Raw genomic sequence first — 17,947 nt, 5'->3', positions numbered from 1 at the left:
TCCAACTTTTACGTACTTCTGAGTATTTTTAGCTACGCTCTGAAGTAGTTAGGAGCCCGACGAAAAGGAGCTTTCGGGTCGGAGTTCTGCGCGAGCAATTTCCAAGTTTTCGCTAAAAATTTTGTAAGTAAAGCTTTTCTTACCTTGCTTTAAGTGTAACTTATGTTTAAGCTCATTATCGTTATTATGAACCTATAAGCAGTGATTCCATGTCAATAATGATTGATCTACTTACAAAAATTATGTCTAGGCTAGATTTAGTGAGGTTTTTAAAGTGAGACTTCCAAATAGTATACATTGTATACCAAACGGACCCTACCTCCGATATTATCTTACCTGGTTATTCCTTACTTGATAGATATTGATGTAGACATTAGGATTGTTGAGGAATGTAGAATATCATTAGTCGCCAAGAATATAAGACTAAGACTTAGTGATGTATACACCTTGGTCATATCAAAGGAAAAGTTAAGGCGTAGGCGAAGCTCTGCCCAAATCACATGTCATACACTTTTGACAAGTGGGTGTATAGTTACTTTCGTCTTACAGATAGATATGAAGTATTTAGATAATTAAATATTATGTGTGATTATTATCTATGGTTAAGGCCTTCTGTGTTAGATGAAGCTATATGCTATGATTTTTATTTAACCGTATATGTATTTTCATACTTATATAATATTGGTTGGTAAATGGTAATGACTGAGGAAAATAATGAGAGTTCATAGTACAATTGTACCAGCGATGTAGTCACCTAGTATGGTATTAATGAAAACCACAGACTATTCTAGACAAGTGTGGTGAAACATGGACAGGATTGCAACGTGTAGATGTTTATAAGCCACACACAGGAAGGTTTACAACCTATAAGTGTTAATCAATCATACATTATATGTTTACAACCTGTAGGTGTTAATAAATTGTATGCGGATATGTTTACGACATGTAGGCATTAATAAATTGTATGTGGATCGGTCTACGATATGTAGGCATTAATGAATCATACGCGGATAAGTCTACAACCTGTAAGTGTTACTGAATTGTACATAGGCAGGTCTCCGACTTGTATATGTTAAGGAACCATATACGAACAGGACTACAACATGTGGGTATGAATGAACTATTCATGAGGGTACTCTGTTCACCCATGGTTGTCTTATTAACGCATATTGTGAAGGAATCCCCGAGGCAGTATTGTTTACTCGGAGATCCTTTAGGATAGATCCCTTGAGATCATCGGTTTAGGATCAAGGAGTGAGATTAACGTGAAATGGATAATCAGGTTATTAATTTGATGCGAAATACATAATTAAACAAATTAATTATAATATTGTATGTTGAAAACTCTATGTGCTCATCAGGCTCCCAAGCCTAGCCCATTCAGTTTCTTTGTATCACAGGTTGCAATACGAAGGTACATGGATAAGTGATGTTTGGATCTGATGAGAGATTTGAGGAGATGTAGGCCATTAGTACAATAAGATGTTTTAAGGCATGTTAAGACAAGTTTATGCTTATGTTTTCTATCAATTATGACGTCCCATGTTTTAATATGAAAAACCATTTCTTCATAAATGTTTTGGGAACAAAACCCGCAATAAACGAATACTCTAAATTAAATAAGCATAAAGAAAAAGTTTTAATTGGCCGTGAAAATGGGGATGTCATAGTTTCTTATACGAACATAACAGTTGGTTTTCCTTTAGCCTACTTTTAGGTAGATTGTACTAAGGTGTTCAACACATAATTTGAATACCTTATAATACTTGTAACGTAAATTTGTATGGAAATTCGATTATATGGACGATGATGAGTTCAAAATGATGTTAACGTCATTGTTTTGTTGCAAATAATGCGTTATAGAGGTCTTTAATCCTTAGTATTATGGAGCTTAATGTCGTTTATTCTTATTTATAATTTCAATCAAGAAATTTTCAGTTTTCACTTAATGAAAGGGGGTGAAAGAAATTTTCAGTTTTCAATCAAGAAATTTTTAGTTTTCAATCAAGAAATTATCAGTTTTCACTATTCTGCACAGTGGGTGAAAGATTAAAAGGAGTAGTGGGACAAAACAGGAAACACACACAGAGTAGAGGCAGAAAGCTGCACTTTTTATTCATGAACTTGGAATAGAAGTGATGTTTCGTAAACTTTTCCCCTGACTATTTAAACTCAAATAAAAGCAGAAAAATAAGGAACTAATCAACTACTTGCCAAAGACTAAGGAACCATGACCCACGTGTCCCTAACTTTATTATTGAACTATTCTACTTAAAATAAAGAAACGTGCATACTAAAATAAAATAAACACTAAATTATTTTAACATTTTCCCCTTTAATTCAGTGTTTCCAATCTGCTTCATGCCAATCAAACTTCTCATCTCTTCATGCTTCATTCTTGCTAGTGGTTTAGTCAATATGTCTGCCTTTTGTTTCTTTCCACCTACATGTGCCACAGTATTCTCTCCATTTTCTACACATTCCCTGATAAAGTGAAACCTGATATCAATGTGCTTACTTCTGCCATGGAATACAGGGTTCTTCATAAGGTCAAGAGCTGATTGATTGTCAACAAACAATGTCATAGGTGGTACTCTTTGACCTATGATTTCAGTGAGAAGTCTTCTTAGCCATATACCTTGGCAAGCTGCCATAGTGGCAACAATGAACTCTGCCTCACATGATGAAAGTGACACTACTCTTTGCTTTTGAGATGCCCATGTGACCATGTTTCCATTTACATAGAATGTCATTCCCCCTGTGCTTCTCCTGTCATTAACATCCTTGGCTAAGTCACTATCAGTGTAACCTGAAATGGTGACATTTTTTTCTACTTTCGTGTAGACTAGACCATGATTCAAAGTTCCTTTTATGTATCTAAGGATCCCCTTTACATCCTGGAGATGTTTTATGGTGGGTTTCTCCATAAAACGACTAACTACACCAACAGCGAATGTTATATCAGGTCTAGTATGAGTGAGATACCTTAGGCAACCAACGATGCTTCTGTACTCAGTCTGGTTTACCAGCTCAGCATCATCATGTTTGGTCAAAGTGAGTTTATGTTCCATTGGACACTTGGTGGGGTTGCAGTCAAACATGCGTGATTTGACCAGGATGTTCTTTGCATAGGCTTCTTGCTTCAATGTAATCCCATTCTCTTGTTGGTCTACTTCAATCCCCAAGTAGTATGTCAACAGACCCAAGTCACTCATTTCAAATCTAACATTCATTTCCTTCTTGAATTCTTTCACATCTTCTGAATTGCTTCCAGTCACAAGCAAGTCATCCACATATACCCCAACTATCAAAGTGCCACCATCTTTTGTTCTTGTATACACTGAATATTCCTGAGCACATCTCTTAAAACCCAACTTCTTCAAATACTTGTCTAAACATGAATTCCAAGCTCTGGGAGCTTGTTTCAAGCCATACAGGGCTTTAGTGAGTTTATACACCTTCCCAAGTTAATCCTTCTTCTCAAAGCCTTGAGGTTGTCAGGCATAAACTTCTTCGGTTAAGTACCCATTCAAGAATGCGGACTTCACGTCCAAGTGATGCACATGCCACCCATTTGAGCCTGCAAGGGACAAGATAACTCGTACTGTTTCAATTCTTGCTACCAAAGCAAAAAACTTTTCATAATCGATGCCCTGTTTTTGCATGTACCCTTTAGCTATGATTTTGGCTTTATGTTTCAGAATGTTACCTTTCGGGTCTCGCTTTACCTTGAAGACCCACTTCAAGCCTATTGCCTTTCTTCCTCTTGGTAATTCGACCAATTCCCAAGTGTTGTTCTTTTCAATCGCAGCTAACTCTACCTTCATTGCATCAACCCATTCGAGTTTATTATTTGCTTCTTGGTACGTGGATGGCTCATCGACATCTCGAGCCAACAATAATTGTTCTGTGGCTTCATATATGTCGATGAGAAAACGATATCTTTTAGGTGCACCACCACCAGTGGAACTTGAGGTGGTACTGGACGTATTTGGTGAGATCGGCGCATTTGGTGTAGATGGCGGGCTTGTAGGACTCAAAGAACTATCGTGTGGGCCTGTTTGAGAATCCAGTTGGTAAGTGGGCTGTGACTCACTATTAGTCTAGTCAACATTGACTGGAGAACGATTATCATCCGGTCCATCAGGCGTGACTATAATGGATCCTATCTCCTCCTCGTTATTTTGACCTTCGATGAAGTCTTCATCATCAAAATTGAAACCTTCAATAGTGAAGCTTATACCTGGTGTTCCTTGTATCGTTGTCAATCTGTCCCACGCCCATGTCTGACCTTCTTCAAACACGACATTTCTACTTAAATGAATCGACCCAGTGTTCGGATCCAACAGCCTGTAGGCTTTCGTTCCCTTTTCAATTCCCAGATGTACGACACGATTGCTTCTTACGTCCAACTTCTTCAATTGGTTATTGGGAATCATCATGTGATCCAGGCATCCGAACACCCTCAAGTGACCCACGTGAGGCTTACGACCAATCCACATCTCGTAGGGTGTGGATTCATTCAATGCTTTCGTACTTAACCTATTCAGCATGTATATGGCGTGACTCACTGCTTCTCCCCATAACGTGTGTGGAACTTGCATCGTCAATAGATTGCTCCTCACCATTTCAATTACCGTCCGATTACGCCTGTTCACCACCCCATTCTACTGTGGGGAATATGGTGAAGTGAAATGTCGATCGACTCCGGTTTCATTGCAATAGGTGGTGAATTGATTTGACAGAAATTCACCGCCCCTATCGATTCTTAGAATTTTAATCTTTTCTCTAGTTTCATTCTCCACTTTAGCTCTAAAATTCTTGAACGATTGAAGAGCCTCATCTTTCGTTTTTAGCAGGTAAACCCACATTACCCTGCTATAATCATCAACCAAGAGCATGAAGTACCTATTTCCTACTGGTGTGGGGGTGAAACTGGACTACATAGGTCTCCATGAATCAATTCAAGCTTCTTCTTGGCCCTAAAGTTTGTACAAGATGGATACGATCTTGTTGTTTGTTTTCCAATCAGGCAGCCTTCACACAGCTTGGATGGTATGACCATCTTTGGTATTCCTTCTATCATTCCCTTATCTGACATTGATTTCAAGGCAGTGAAATTTACGTGACCCAACCTTGTGTGCCACAACCAGGTTGGATCATTGATTTCAGCAACAAAACATCTCTGTGTGACCTCTTTGAGTTTAATTTTGTAGAGTCTGTTTGGTGACCTTTGTACCTTCATAAGTAATTTCATCCTGGAGTCAAAGATTCTCAGGAAATTCTCCTTGATTCTAATCTCATCTCCTCCTTCTGAGAGTTGGCCAAGGCTTATAATATTGCTACACAACTCAGGTATGTAATATACTTCTCTTAATTTCCTTTGCTCACCATTTTGGCATTTGAAAATAATCATACCTCTTCCTTCGATTCTAACTTTTGAGTTGTTACCAAATTTCACCGAGCCTTGGATAGTTTTGTCTAGATCCTGGAACTTACTTCTTTCTCCAGTCATGTAGTTGTTGGCCCCTGTGTCTAGATACCACATGTTTGAGTCACTCACAATATCACCATTTGATCTTAGCTTCGGGCTCACCTTCTCTTCATTCAAGAATACCTCTCCTGTCTCTTCTTTGGTCTCAAATGATGATAACAATAAGGCTGGTTCATTGTCTTCCTGGATCAAGTTGCTCTCATGGTTTCTTTCTTTCTTCGGGTTCTTGCACTCGGTTGCATTGTGCCCGAACTCTTGGCAGTTGTAGCACTGTATTTCACTCTTATCTTGATTATGGCCTACATTGTAACTTCTTTCTTTCTGCTGGTGAGAGCCACCTCTGCCACGACCACCATTTGGACCACCCCTGCTCCGGCCTCTTCCTCTTCCTCGTGATGACCCACCACGGTTGCCTTTTGGGACTGACCTTGAACTGCCTTCTGCTTTCTTCTTGTATCTCTCAGCCCACTCTTGGTGGGTTAAGAGAAGTTTTCTCTCCTCTGTATCACCATGCCCCTTCATTCTCTCTTCATGGTCTTTAAGCCTCCTAATCACTTCTTCAACTGTCATTTCATCCAGGTCAGCAAACTGTTCAAGGGTTGAAGCTATCTGAAGGAACTTGGCTAGTACTGCCCTAAGTAGCTTCTTCACCACATAGGATTCATCTACAATATCTCCCAAAGTACGCATAGTACTCACAATGTTTGTCACTTTCACAGCAAACTCATCTACTCCTTCAGTTTCCTTCATGTTTAGTGATTCAAACTCAGACTTCAATGTTTGAATCCTTGCAGTCTTCACCATGTCCGCTCCCATGAACATGGTCTTCAAGGCATCCCATGCTTCTTTGGCTGTTTTCTTCTCAGCCAATGACAACAATAGATCCTCAGGTATTCCTTGATAAATGGTTGCCAATGCCAATTTATCCTTCTTCACTTCCACCACTGTATTTGCTTTTCTAGGTTCAACAGCTTCCCAAACACCTTGGTCTGCATAAACACCCTCATTTTGATTGCCCAAGCTGCATAATTTGACCTTGACAACATTGGATAATGCAGTGTGACCTGTCCATCTTTTCTCCATTACTTTTTGACATTTCTATCTCACGAGGCTGAAATTTTGGCATACACCAGGAATGCTCTGATACCAAATGTTGGTATTTCTACAGGGTCAGCAGGGTCTTTTCAAGATAAGAAACAGGGCACAAGAAAGTGACAAGCACAAGGGACAAAAACTTGTGAATGACAAGAAGGGCAAAACTGGAAAACATCTTTCACTATTCTACACAGTGGGTGAAAGATTAAAAGGAGTAGTGGGACAAAACAGGAAACACACACAGAGTAGAGGCAGAAAGCTGCACTTTTTATTCATGAACTTGGAATAGAAGTGATGTTTCGTACACTTTGCCCCTGACTATTTAAACTCAAATAAAAGTAGAAAAATAAGGAACTAATCAACTACTTGCCAAAGACTAAGGAACCATGACCCATGTGTCCCTCCCTGACTTTATTATTGAACTATTCTACTTAAAATAAAGAAACGTGCATACTAAAATAAAATAAACACTGAATTATTTTAACAATAAAATTTGAGATTTTTTAATAAACCGACCCAAAATATTGAAATTTTTCTAAAGATTTCTTTTATATTAACTATTAAGTATATCAAACTTTTAGAAGTGTTATATCAACATTTAATATGTAAAAATTAACAAAAACTCAATTGTTTTATATCCGATTAAAAAAATAATAAAATAATAAAACAACTTGCGTCTTGACACGTTATTAGGAACACTCTTAACAACCAAACATGCCTTGAATGTTTTTGAGACGGCTATACCAAACCTTGTGCCATGGCACACCTTTCTAGTCATGTTTTCGAAAGTAAAACCATGAGAAAATGCAATAGACATATTTCAAATAATGGAACGTTTTAAATAAATAAGAAAATAATATAAGACTTTTTCAATTGAATATACTTACAATAAAGAGATGTTTTCTTATATTTGACTTGAAAAGGCTAACTTACAAAAGTTAATGTTTTGGTGGGAATTTCACTCATATGTTTGTTTCACCTGTTACATTGATCAAGTGCAATCACTTTTTGTTTCCAAAAATGGTTACATGTCAACCTTTTGCTGTAATTTCTTGACGATGAAAAAAGACATACATCTTGTTCATTATTATCTTTATGTCAACTAATTGAAAATTATAAAAATCACCAACCAAGCTTAGCAGTTTCATAAAAGAGTCTTATAAGTTATAAGGACAGAATAAGAAACTTTGTTTATCTAACTCCATCATTTGATTGTGAAAGTAAATAAACAAAGAAACTATTATATTGATTAAAAGTAGTTATGCAAAACATTTTTGTGACAAGAATTACATGTTTTTAGAGAAATAATTTTGTAGGATAGTGAATTTATTATTTTGATACAGATTTAGTTTTTTATTTTTTACACGATTTACCATTAACTTCATTTGGACGGTTTAAAACTTACTATTTTCATTGGGTATTATACCATAATGTTTTTAGTACATTATTTACTATTTAAACTTTTTTTCTATACCATTTAACATTAAACTATGTCTTGTAATATACTCAGGCCAACACCATCCACTCCAACCACCACCATCCATCTCCAACAACAAAGATTGTCTTCTATCGGCACATTTACCACCACCAATAAACTAATCTAAAATCCTTTTCACAGAGGTATGTACAGGTGTCATAGGATTAGAGAAGAAAGAGCCTAGAGAAGGATATTGGGATATGGTGGCTTTCACAAAGTAACGTGTAAGCAGCAGCAAGCAGGTAAAATGTCGATTGCAGTAAAGGGAGGGTAACGATGTTTTAGAGAGGAGGAAAATAAAAAGATTATGTGTTTTGAAGTGTTTTTTTTTAAATGAACAAATAAAAATATGTTATCATTTTTTATGGAATTGTGTTCGCTAAAGTAATTAAAAATATGTACAAAAATAATAGCAAAATGTGTACAGAAATATAAATTTAATAATGGTTTTTTAACAGGAAGGATAACCAACTAGACCTAATGTCCTACATAACCGATCAAAATGGAATTTCTTGAACAAACATACGTTTTATAATAAATTGTGTACAAAAAATAAGAAAATTGTACTAAATATTAACAAAGATAGTTCATTAACTAATAACTACAACCTTGTTTTATAAGATCCATAAATTCGTTACTTGATTAATTGATATCTTTGAAATTTTCATTGGGCTCTGTTGTTAGATATAAATCTCTAGAATTTCTCTTCTTGGTTATATCACATATTAAGCCCATTTATTTATTCTATTGCTATTTTTTTGCTGTTATGTATGATGCTAAAAAAAAAAAAAAAAAAAACGATCACGTATAAGAGAAAAAACATTGTATTGTAGATGCAACACCCAAAGACTAAAGAAAAAAAAAAGTTAATAGGTTCAAACTGCAAGTCCCTCCCTACAAACCAAAGTAGGTTTGGTAAAAGTGGTTGTCTCTAAGAAAAAGAAAAAATTAAAAGCCAAATAAACCTAGTTCACTGGCCTTCTCCTTCTCAAAAGTCTCAAAGTATTGATATATGATAGTGACAGCTAGCAATATTCCAGTACCAGATCCAATGGCTCCCATGAAATCTGCCAAAACAGTCAAAGCCCCAATACACATTCCCCCAAACGCAGCTGCTGTTGGGATGTACCGGTTCAGCTCCTTCTGAAGATTCGAGTCCCGATGTCCCGGCATCACCATTTGTTGTTCCTGCAAAACCAATACGTTACAGATACTGGCATACTGATATTCATGTCAACGGGATAAAAATTGCAACTTTTGTCCCAACAAAAGGTGTGATGATATGTCATGTGAGAACTAACGTTATGTTTGCCGTACTAGCTCAAAAGCCAGCCGGTTAACTGTTAAATAAAAAGTCAGCTGATAGTTGAAAAGCTAGCCGATAATAAAATGATGTTTGGTAAAACTAGCTGAAAAATATAAAATGACATAAAAAGCTAGTCTTAAAAAGTTAGCTTATAAGCTATTTTTTGGTTTGCCAAACATGACAACTTAAAAAAAAAAACTCGAAAAATAAGCTAACTTATCAGCTAGCTGTGGCGCGTTAAACACAGCCTAACTCTTCATCTCTTGCATGTGCAAAAGACGCAAATGCCCTTGGCATAGAAAGGTTTTATGTTATTGTTAGTATTATTATTAGATTACCTTGAGTTGTTTGGCGACATCTCTTGCAGAGGATCCAGAAACTTCAATCCATGTTTTTGAGAAGAGAGCACAGGCTGTTAGCATGAACACCAAGTAGAAAAGAGCATGGAAGGGATTTGCTGCCATGTCAGCCAAGCTGATGATATTCACATGCAAACAAACAATAAATCATATCACAGATCATGGAATGGAATGGAATGGAATCGAAATATGGAATGGAATCTCAATCATTACCTTGAAGGTGCAGTAACATAGTAAGCAAGACCACCAACAGGGACAGATTGACCAGAGTATTCAGACTCCTTCCATTTTCCCAACAAATTAACCAAAAAGTTCCCACTGTACTTTCTGTGCAACAACTGAAAAAGGAACAACAACAATATAAGTAATTATTCAATTCAACAAGTAATGATATAAAGAATAAGATAAAAGTTTAATACCTGAGAGATGAAATAAAGGTTGGAAACAAGTGCAGACTGGAGAATAATAGGCATGTTGGAGGTGTAAAACAGCTTAATGGGGTAAGACCCTTGTTGCCCACGAGCATTCTTAGATCTCACAGGCAAAACAACACGAAACCCTTGAAAGTATATAACAATCAAGAAAATCAACACAGTTGCAAGCAGATTAGTCACATTAGGCAGATTTTGCCTATAAAAAGCTTCACGTAATGCTCGAACTTTATCAGATCTAGTGATTAGAAGATGAAACAATGCAATCACTGCTCCTTCAAATTCAGCACCACGTCCACTGTTAATTGTTGTAGGGCTGAATGCTTTCCAGATAATGCTTTCACAGATATTGGTAGCTATGAACAATGAAATCCCAGACCCTAAACCATATCCCTTTTGTAGAAGTTCATCCAAACAGATCACAATAATCCCAGCAAAACATAACTGAACGATTATGAGAATGGCATTTCCAACACCAAGTTGACCAACACTTCCATACATTCCTGATAGAACATAGGCAACAGCCTCACCAACAGCAATCAAGATTCCCAACAATTTCTGTGCACCATTTCTGGAAAAATAAAGAGTTTAAAGATGGAGAAGGTTTGAAGAAGATTTGAAGAAGGTTAAAGAAAGAAAGATGTAATGCTTACAGTAGTGCACGATCTTCACGGACATTGTTGTCAACTTCAATGATTTTGGATCCTGCTAATAACTGCATGACTAGTCCAGAGGTGACAATGGGAGTGATTCCAAGCTCCATGACAGTTCCACGGTTTGAGGCTAAGATAACACGCATCCAGTAGAAAGGGTCTGCACCAGTTGTGGAGTGTATGCCATATAGAGGAAGCTGACTGCAGACTAGAAAGATGAAAAGGGAGATCACTGTGTATATGACTTTTTCTCTGAAGGGAACTTTCCTGTCTGCACTTTGGACTTCGGGTAGAAAGGAAAGAAAGGGCCTGACTAGATGTAATACTCTAAAACCACCTCCCATTTTGAGAAATCAGAACTGTGAAGTAGCTGTTTCAAGTTGTTTGGCAAAAGAAAGTATAAGTAACAAGCAAACGATTATTACAAAAGTCTTAATTGGCTTTAACATTGGAACTGGAGATTGTATATTAAGAACTGTGTTTCAACATCTTGAGAAACACCTAGAATCCATACTTTGTTCCAACTGCGTCATCAATTACAACTAGACATTCAACTATGATAAAAACCCTTCCTAGACTTGAAGAAACACATGCACCCCCCAAAAGAAATGATTTAAACATGAGTCCGCTGATATCAATTAATTCATTACACCCCTTTCGATTAATTTGCAAGTATCATCTACTCAAAAGGCATAAAATATCAACATTTTTACGCTTTCAGCTCAATAAACTTCCAAATCGTCTCGTCTCATCGACATGCAAAGCATTGAATAATAGAAACTAACTAGAAACCACAAATTGAAGGTCAATTAAAGTTCCATCCACTCAACGATAATCAATCGATTGAAACGTAAGAACAAATCAAATGCGTACATACATTCATACCAAGATCCAAAACATAAAACCAGCAAATTCAAACAAAAACAAACCACATATCGAATTGAAAACACAATTACGCATTTCAATTGAAAAAATCATTACAGATCGGGTAGTAAAATACTATCATATCAAGTTTCAAACATCGTAATTGATTTCTGCAAAATGAAAGTAATTAAACACAGATAAAGTACAGAATTAGAATAGACGTAGATTTTTGAAAGATAGATCGAGAACTTACAGCGTTGAAATGGTAAAGATCTAATTGAAATTTGGGGAGAGACCCCTAGGGTTTTATACAGGAGAAGAGGGTAGGGAGGAGTTGGTTTAACATGAACGAAATTGCGCTGCGCAAGCGAAGTCTTTTAAAGGACACAGATAGTTTGGATCCACCACGGAACGCTATTTAGGATTCAAATTGTAAATTTACAGAAAGCACCTTTGATGTTTGAGGAAAGTTAAAAATATGTCCTTTATGTCTTGGTTATTACATTTTAAGCTTCGTAACCGATATTATGTTTCAAATGTATTTGCACAGAAGATATGGATTAGCAAAACTTTACAAATAATTTTGATATTATATTAACATGGTGTTATTTGTTTATGGTTATTGTTATTAATAATCTTAACTCATGAAGCATTATATGTTATTTGAAGTTTGTAGATTATTATTTACCAAAATTAAACCGTAAAACAAGTAATAAGAATGGAACAAAACATGTTTTTAACCGTGTATTATGAAAACATGGATTTGAATGAATCTATATAAAATCATTGTACACTAACTTATATACTATTGTATTTTAAAAATTTTAAATAAATATTACCATAGAAATATCCTTATATTCAAATTTTAAACAAAAACTACAAATAAATAAATAAATAAATAAAAATAAAAAAAAATCTTTCACCCTATTAGTCGCCATTAAGATTTTTTTTCTTTCATTACAAATATACAACTCCATTAAATACTTAAATGAAACAAAAAATCAACACGCCAATTTTGTAAGTATAAAGCATACCTATAACTTTATATGCCTATAACTCTATAAGCGTTAACGAGCAATAGAAGATATTGACAAAGTTGAAAATTTTAGATTGAAATGTAAGATTGACAGTTGATATTTGTTTCTTTAGAAACTTAAAATATTGATTTTAGTCGTGACGTATATGGGTTTGTATCACATGAATTTTATATGTTTATTATATATGTTTAAACAGATATATTTGTGTGTGGCACATGTAAGACAAAAAACACAAACCTAAAATATGTGTCTATACGGATAGACATGAAACACAAATTTTCAAAACTCATACACAAAAACATGTATTTTATTAATGCTTCATCAGTCTTTTTGTTTATCAAATTGTCAAGTATACAACTAACACTAGTAATACTTAACATTTCCATTATAATATTTATTTTTGAAGATATCAATGTGTATTCAAAATTAAGAATAAGATGTTACAAGCCCATTAACCATTGTATTCCTAAACGAATGTGTATAATAATGAATAAATAGAATATATACTAACTTCCGCAACTGATAGGAAAAAAAAGGGTAAGTTTAAAAGGTTTTGGTAGATTTATCATAGTCACAAGTGTTTTTATCAACAGCCGTAACGTTTGTGGTTTATTTCAGACAATTTCAACTTAGGGGGGTATTTTTGAAAACTAAGTCAACAATAGGGAGTGCAAAAACAAAATAATGATTTTGGCATGGTTGACACGAGTTACGGCCAATTGCTATACGACGTGTGTGAAAAATAATTCAACGTGGTTTTGCCTTGATGACTAATTTGACTTTTTGTTACGTTTTATAGTACATTGCACCGGCCTGGAAATTAATATCAAAACCACTTGATATGTAAGCTTGTTAAGAGGGTTGACACAAGTTCCAGTCAATTGTTATACGCCCTTTCTTTCGCATATCAGTATGTATGACTTATGCATCCTATCAATTTCATAAAAAACATTGTCTGAACGTCCCCATGGTCCCGTCTTCCCCGTTCCGAAAGCTAAAAGGGGTATTTTTGTTATTATTGACCATAGCAATGATACAGCCAAATTATGGATGGCGAGTCCCCTGTAGAAATAGATATAGGAGATAGAAGATACTAGCTAAATAAACAACTAAACAACTGATAATTGAGACAATTTTCTGCTATATTCTTCAATGCAAATTACAAGGTATTTAAAGAAAAGATTGCAACTAACTAGGAATTGAAGACGTGCAAAGTTACTGGAAGGAAATAGCTAGCATGACATTTCTAAGAAAAGGAAAACGTGGCAACATGCATAATGGAAAAAGAAATCATGAAAATTAGTCTACTGTCGAGATCGTGTATCACTTCATGGGTTTGTATCATGCAATAAACATGGTGTCTATGTTATTGTTCTTTTAAATCGACACCATCTAAAATAATCAATGGATGCATATGATTCTTGAATGTATAAATCTATTATTAATAGAGATCATAGTAACTCATAATATAAAAAGTCATTAAAAGTGTAAGTGATTAAGGTTAAGCTAATACCCATTACGATTTAGGTTAGGCCAAGAGCCATTTTGCATTCTTATTTATATGATACTAGGTGTGAAACTCATGTATTACATTAGTTTATTTTAAAAAATTAAATATAAAATTTTAACAATTTGAAAAGTTTGAACTTATAAGAAAAATGAGAAATTTTTTCAATTATTAAAATTAATGAGTCTTTAATGTATCAGATACATTACATATATAAACCATTTCTAATAAATACCTTACATATATATTACCTTATATATTAAATATGAAATTTTAATTTAATAAAATGAAAAATACATAAAATGACAAGTAGAAAATAAAAAATTTAAAATTTTTAGAAAAATGTCATTTGTCCAAATGAAGGAGAAAGGGACATGTGGCAAAAAAAAAACATTCATTTATTAGAGTAGATTAAATATCAATTATGATCAAGCAATATCAAAGCATTTTATAAATAATATGGTATCAAAACTCTAAGTTAAAACTCTATTGTTGTCTACAATCCACAGTCACCGTCCTTCACCTATGGTGACAATCTATGATAGTTGTCGTAGGTGTCTTCATTACTTTCATTATTTTTCATTTTATTCTTTCTTCTCCTAAACAATAACACAACTGTTGACACCAAATCAAAGCTCCTTCCTCTGTTTCTTCTACTATCTTGTCTGCTTCTGCCTCCTCCTTGGACGGCTCTTGCCTCTGAGCTTTTTGTCTCCTCCTCGAATGGTCCTTCTCCTCTCCTCAGATGGCCTTTTTCTTTGGATCCCTTTTCTAATTCAGCCTCTTCCGATGTTGTTGCTACCTGTCTCTCCGATGACACATTCTTTGTCGGGCAGCCTCTGATCCACAGTCCTCTCTCTATTAATTTGTCGTCGGCTTCTTCTCTGATGAACAGTCATTATTAGTCACCATCGTCATAGCTTTGTCATTGTCTATAATACTTATTTTTCTTGACCACGTATCACTTTGGAAGATATAAAATGATATGAGGCGAGTATGAGAACTAGAGCAAGGAGTTACTTTAAATTGAGAAATGTTACTTAGAAAAAATTGTAACACTCCAAAAATCATAAAATTTAAACTTTTCAAAACTAACTCATTTCATCTATAAGTTTTTACAAATCCATTGTTTCAAAAGTATTATCCGAAATCAGAGTTTTCTTAAGACTCAATAACATAAAAATAGAAAGATGTGCATGATCACGTCTTCGCCTTTCCACGGTCATCTGAAGTACCTGAAACAATAAACTGAAACTGTAAGTCAAAGCTTAATAAGCTCCCCCAAAGTACCACAAAACATATAACAGCATATATTGGGTCCAGAGCAAAAAGACTATATTACCCCTAAGCCCACAGTATGAGTCTGGCTTGCTTATCGGGTCTACAGCTCATATGTGGCTTGCTCTCGAGCCCACATCTTAACTTTGGCTTGCCCTCAGGGCCCACAACTTATGGTTGGCTTGCTCCCGGGTTTGTTGGCTATCGCACAAAGCATTACTACCTCAACCCAACCATACTATGTCGACATATACATAAGATATAACATATATCCAGCAATAAATAAGCATATAATCAGTTATCAAACTCACATACCACTGTTGCATACTACATCATATATACCTGGATACCGATCTACATATCACTATAATATATTAACATCCTCTGAACCAGGATACACAATCTAGTGGACCGACATTGGTGCCTTCGACCTACAAGTACAGTGAGGAAATCTCACATCTCAGTCCGAGCAAAAGCTAAACAATCCCTGCTCCGAATATCGGCTCTACCCGACACCTATTATTCAAATCATGGCCCAAATTAATAAAATGCCCAAAATACCATTGGTTAAAACTGGTTAAACCAAAAGTCAACAGACGGACCGCCACGTCGTGGTCATCCTTGACTACATCGTGGTGTCGATACAAAAAAATTGTCGTGACCAACCCAGCCGCCACGTCGTGGTGACCTTTTCCACATCATGGCTACTGGGTTTTCAACAACTTAATGAATTAAGTTGTTTTCTTCGGTTCCAAAGATTCTCCTATTGGATTAGATGTCTAATCTCATAACTATAATCGGTATATACTTGAATTGACAGTAGCATAGTCATTTTGGGTTGCCCTCAAAATTTGCAACTAGATAGGATGATTATGGAGAAAGAGGTAGATTTATTATTTGATTAATAAATTGAAATAAATAATTTATTAATATATTATGAGAATAATATATTAATTATAAATGGTAATATTTAATTAATATTTAATTAGAAATTAATTAGAATTAATTTTGGGATTAAAAGAATTAATTAAAAATGTAGGGATTGAGTTGTAATTGTGCAATAGTTGAGCAAGAGGCAATCTAGAACCCTCCATAGGTTGTGGACGGTTTTTCTAGTGCCTTAGGGTTTCTAGAACAGTCTTAAATGGATAATCAGGAAAATGGATAATTACCCGGTTTAAGATAATCTTGGATTTGGACTTATTTAGGGTTTCCTGACTACACTATAAATATGGTTGATACCCTATATTTTCGGCCACTTGTGTAATGTCCCAAAAATAATGACATAAAATTTTTCATTTTAGATTAATAAATCGTTAATACATAAGATCTCCATCAAACCAAGAAAGTCAAGATTTAACAAAACATCATTAAATCAGAGTAATTCACAGAATGCAGATACATGTGGTGTGTGCTCTACAATCATCTTCAACTCTTCCATTTGAAAACCAAAGCACATAAACTAAAAACCGTAATCACAAAGCTTAGTAAGTTTCCCAAGATACCACATACCACACATACATAAATCACATACTGGGCCCCCGCCCTCCATCGTGCCTCGCGCGATCTCGAGTCCCACATGGCCTCGGGCCCCACCCGGCATCAAGCCTTGCTTGGATTACAGATCTATCAATCACCAGGCCCCGAATAACATTGGGCCCCGCCCGATACACACATAATCATCTAACCATATAATCATATAAACATATAACCTGGCTAGCACATGCAATAATCACAAAGACTATAGCATCCCATATAGTCATCGAACCCCGCCCGACATCGGGCCTCGTTCGGTAATCATAAAAACACATACTGATAACTAGCATATGATATCCTCATCAGGCCCTGTCTGGCATCGGGAATTGCTTGGTAAGCATATCATCAAATAACACGTGTAAGAGTCGAACAAACATCTAGAATCTTAACATAAAAACCATGGGCTGTCATTGGTGCCTTTGACCCGCTAAACCCAGCGAGAAGACTTACCTCACACTGCCGAAACACACAGACGATCTGTAATTGTTGGTTGACAGATCCCTGAACTATCAAAACAACACCCAATCAACATTTGGGTCCCAATCCATACCCATAACTCCATTACTAGGGTAAATGACCAATTTACCCGTCACCTACTTTTAGACCAAGACTTAGGCCCAAACCTAATAATCCATAAGGCCCAAAAATCAAAAAATACCCAAGGCCCAATCCATGGCCCAAATTTTCAAACTGGGCACAAATCCATAGTGGGCCTTCACAAATAAATATCAACCCAAAACCTGATGGCCCAACAGTGCCCAAAACAACAAAGCCCAAAAGATGGCCCAAACCGAAGCCCCAATTCCAAAATCCCACTCTACTAAGTAAGTGGGGTGTACTCATCTTGTACGTTAAGCGTACTGGCTTAAGAGCTTGTATGTTGCGCGTACAGGCTTGTACACCCAACATA

General features: G+C 35.7%; 1 protein-coding gene across 1 annotated transcript; it reads right to left on the bottom strand.

Moving 5' to 3' along the window:
* Positions 1 to 8,874: 8,874 nt before the first annotated feature.
* LOC111886744 (uncharacterized) lies at positions 8,875 to 12,065 on the bottom strand. Its single transcript, XM_023882990.2, has 6 exons — positions 11,933 to 12,065; positions 10,816 to 11,185; positions 10,151 to 10,733; positions 9,945 to 10,069; positions 9,711 to 9,846; positions 8,875 to 9,254 (listed from the first exon to the last, which is right to left on the bottom strand). Exons 2-6 carry the CDS (start codon positions 11,157 to 11,159, stop codon positions 9,015 to 9,017), a joined length of 1,428 nt encoding a protein of 475 aa, XP_023738758.1. The 5' UTR covers positions 11,160 to 11,185; positions 11,933 to 12,065; the 3' UTR covers positions 8,875 to 9,014.
* Positions 12,066 to 17,947: the final 5,882 nt, after the last annotated feature.

This window comes from Lactuca sativa, chromosome 4 (genome assembly GCF_002870075.4).
Source record: "Lactuca sativa cultivar Salinas chromosome 4, Lsat_Salinas_v11, whole genome shotgun sequence".
Classification (NCBI taxonomy): Eukaryota; Viridiplantae; Streptophyta; class Magnoliopsida; order Asterales; family Asteraceae; genus Lactuca; species Lactuca sativa.
The sequence above is the reverse complement of the archived record's forward strand: the minus strand, read 5'-3'. Positions and strand labels throughout refer to the sequence as shown.

Excerpts from the sequence above, each read along its gene's own strand:
- LOC111886744 (XM_023882990.2), bottom strand. The coding sequence starts at position 11,159 with ATGGGAGGTGGTTTTAGAGTATTACATCTAGTCAGGCCCTTTCTTTCC. Across the intron at positions 10,734-10,815 it reads CGTGAAGATCGTGCACTACT|AAATGGTGCACAGAAATTGT; the intron begins GTAAGCATTACA and ends TTATTTTTCCAG. Across the intron at positions 10,070-10,150 it reads ACCTTTATTTCATCTCTCAG|TTGTTGCACAGAAAGTACAG; the intron begins GTATTAAACTTT and ends TTCCTTTTTCAG.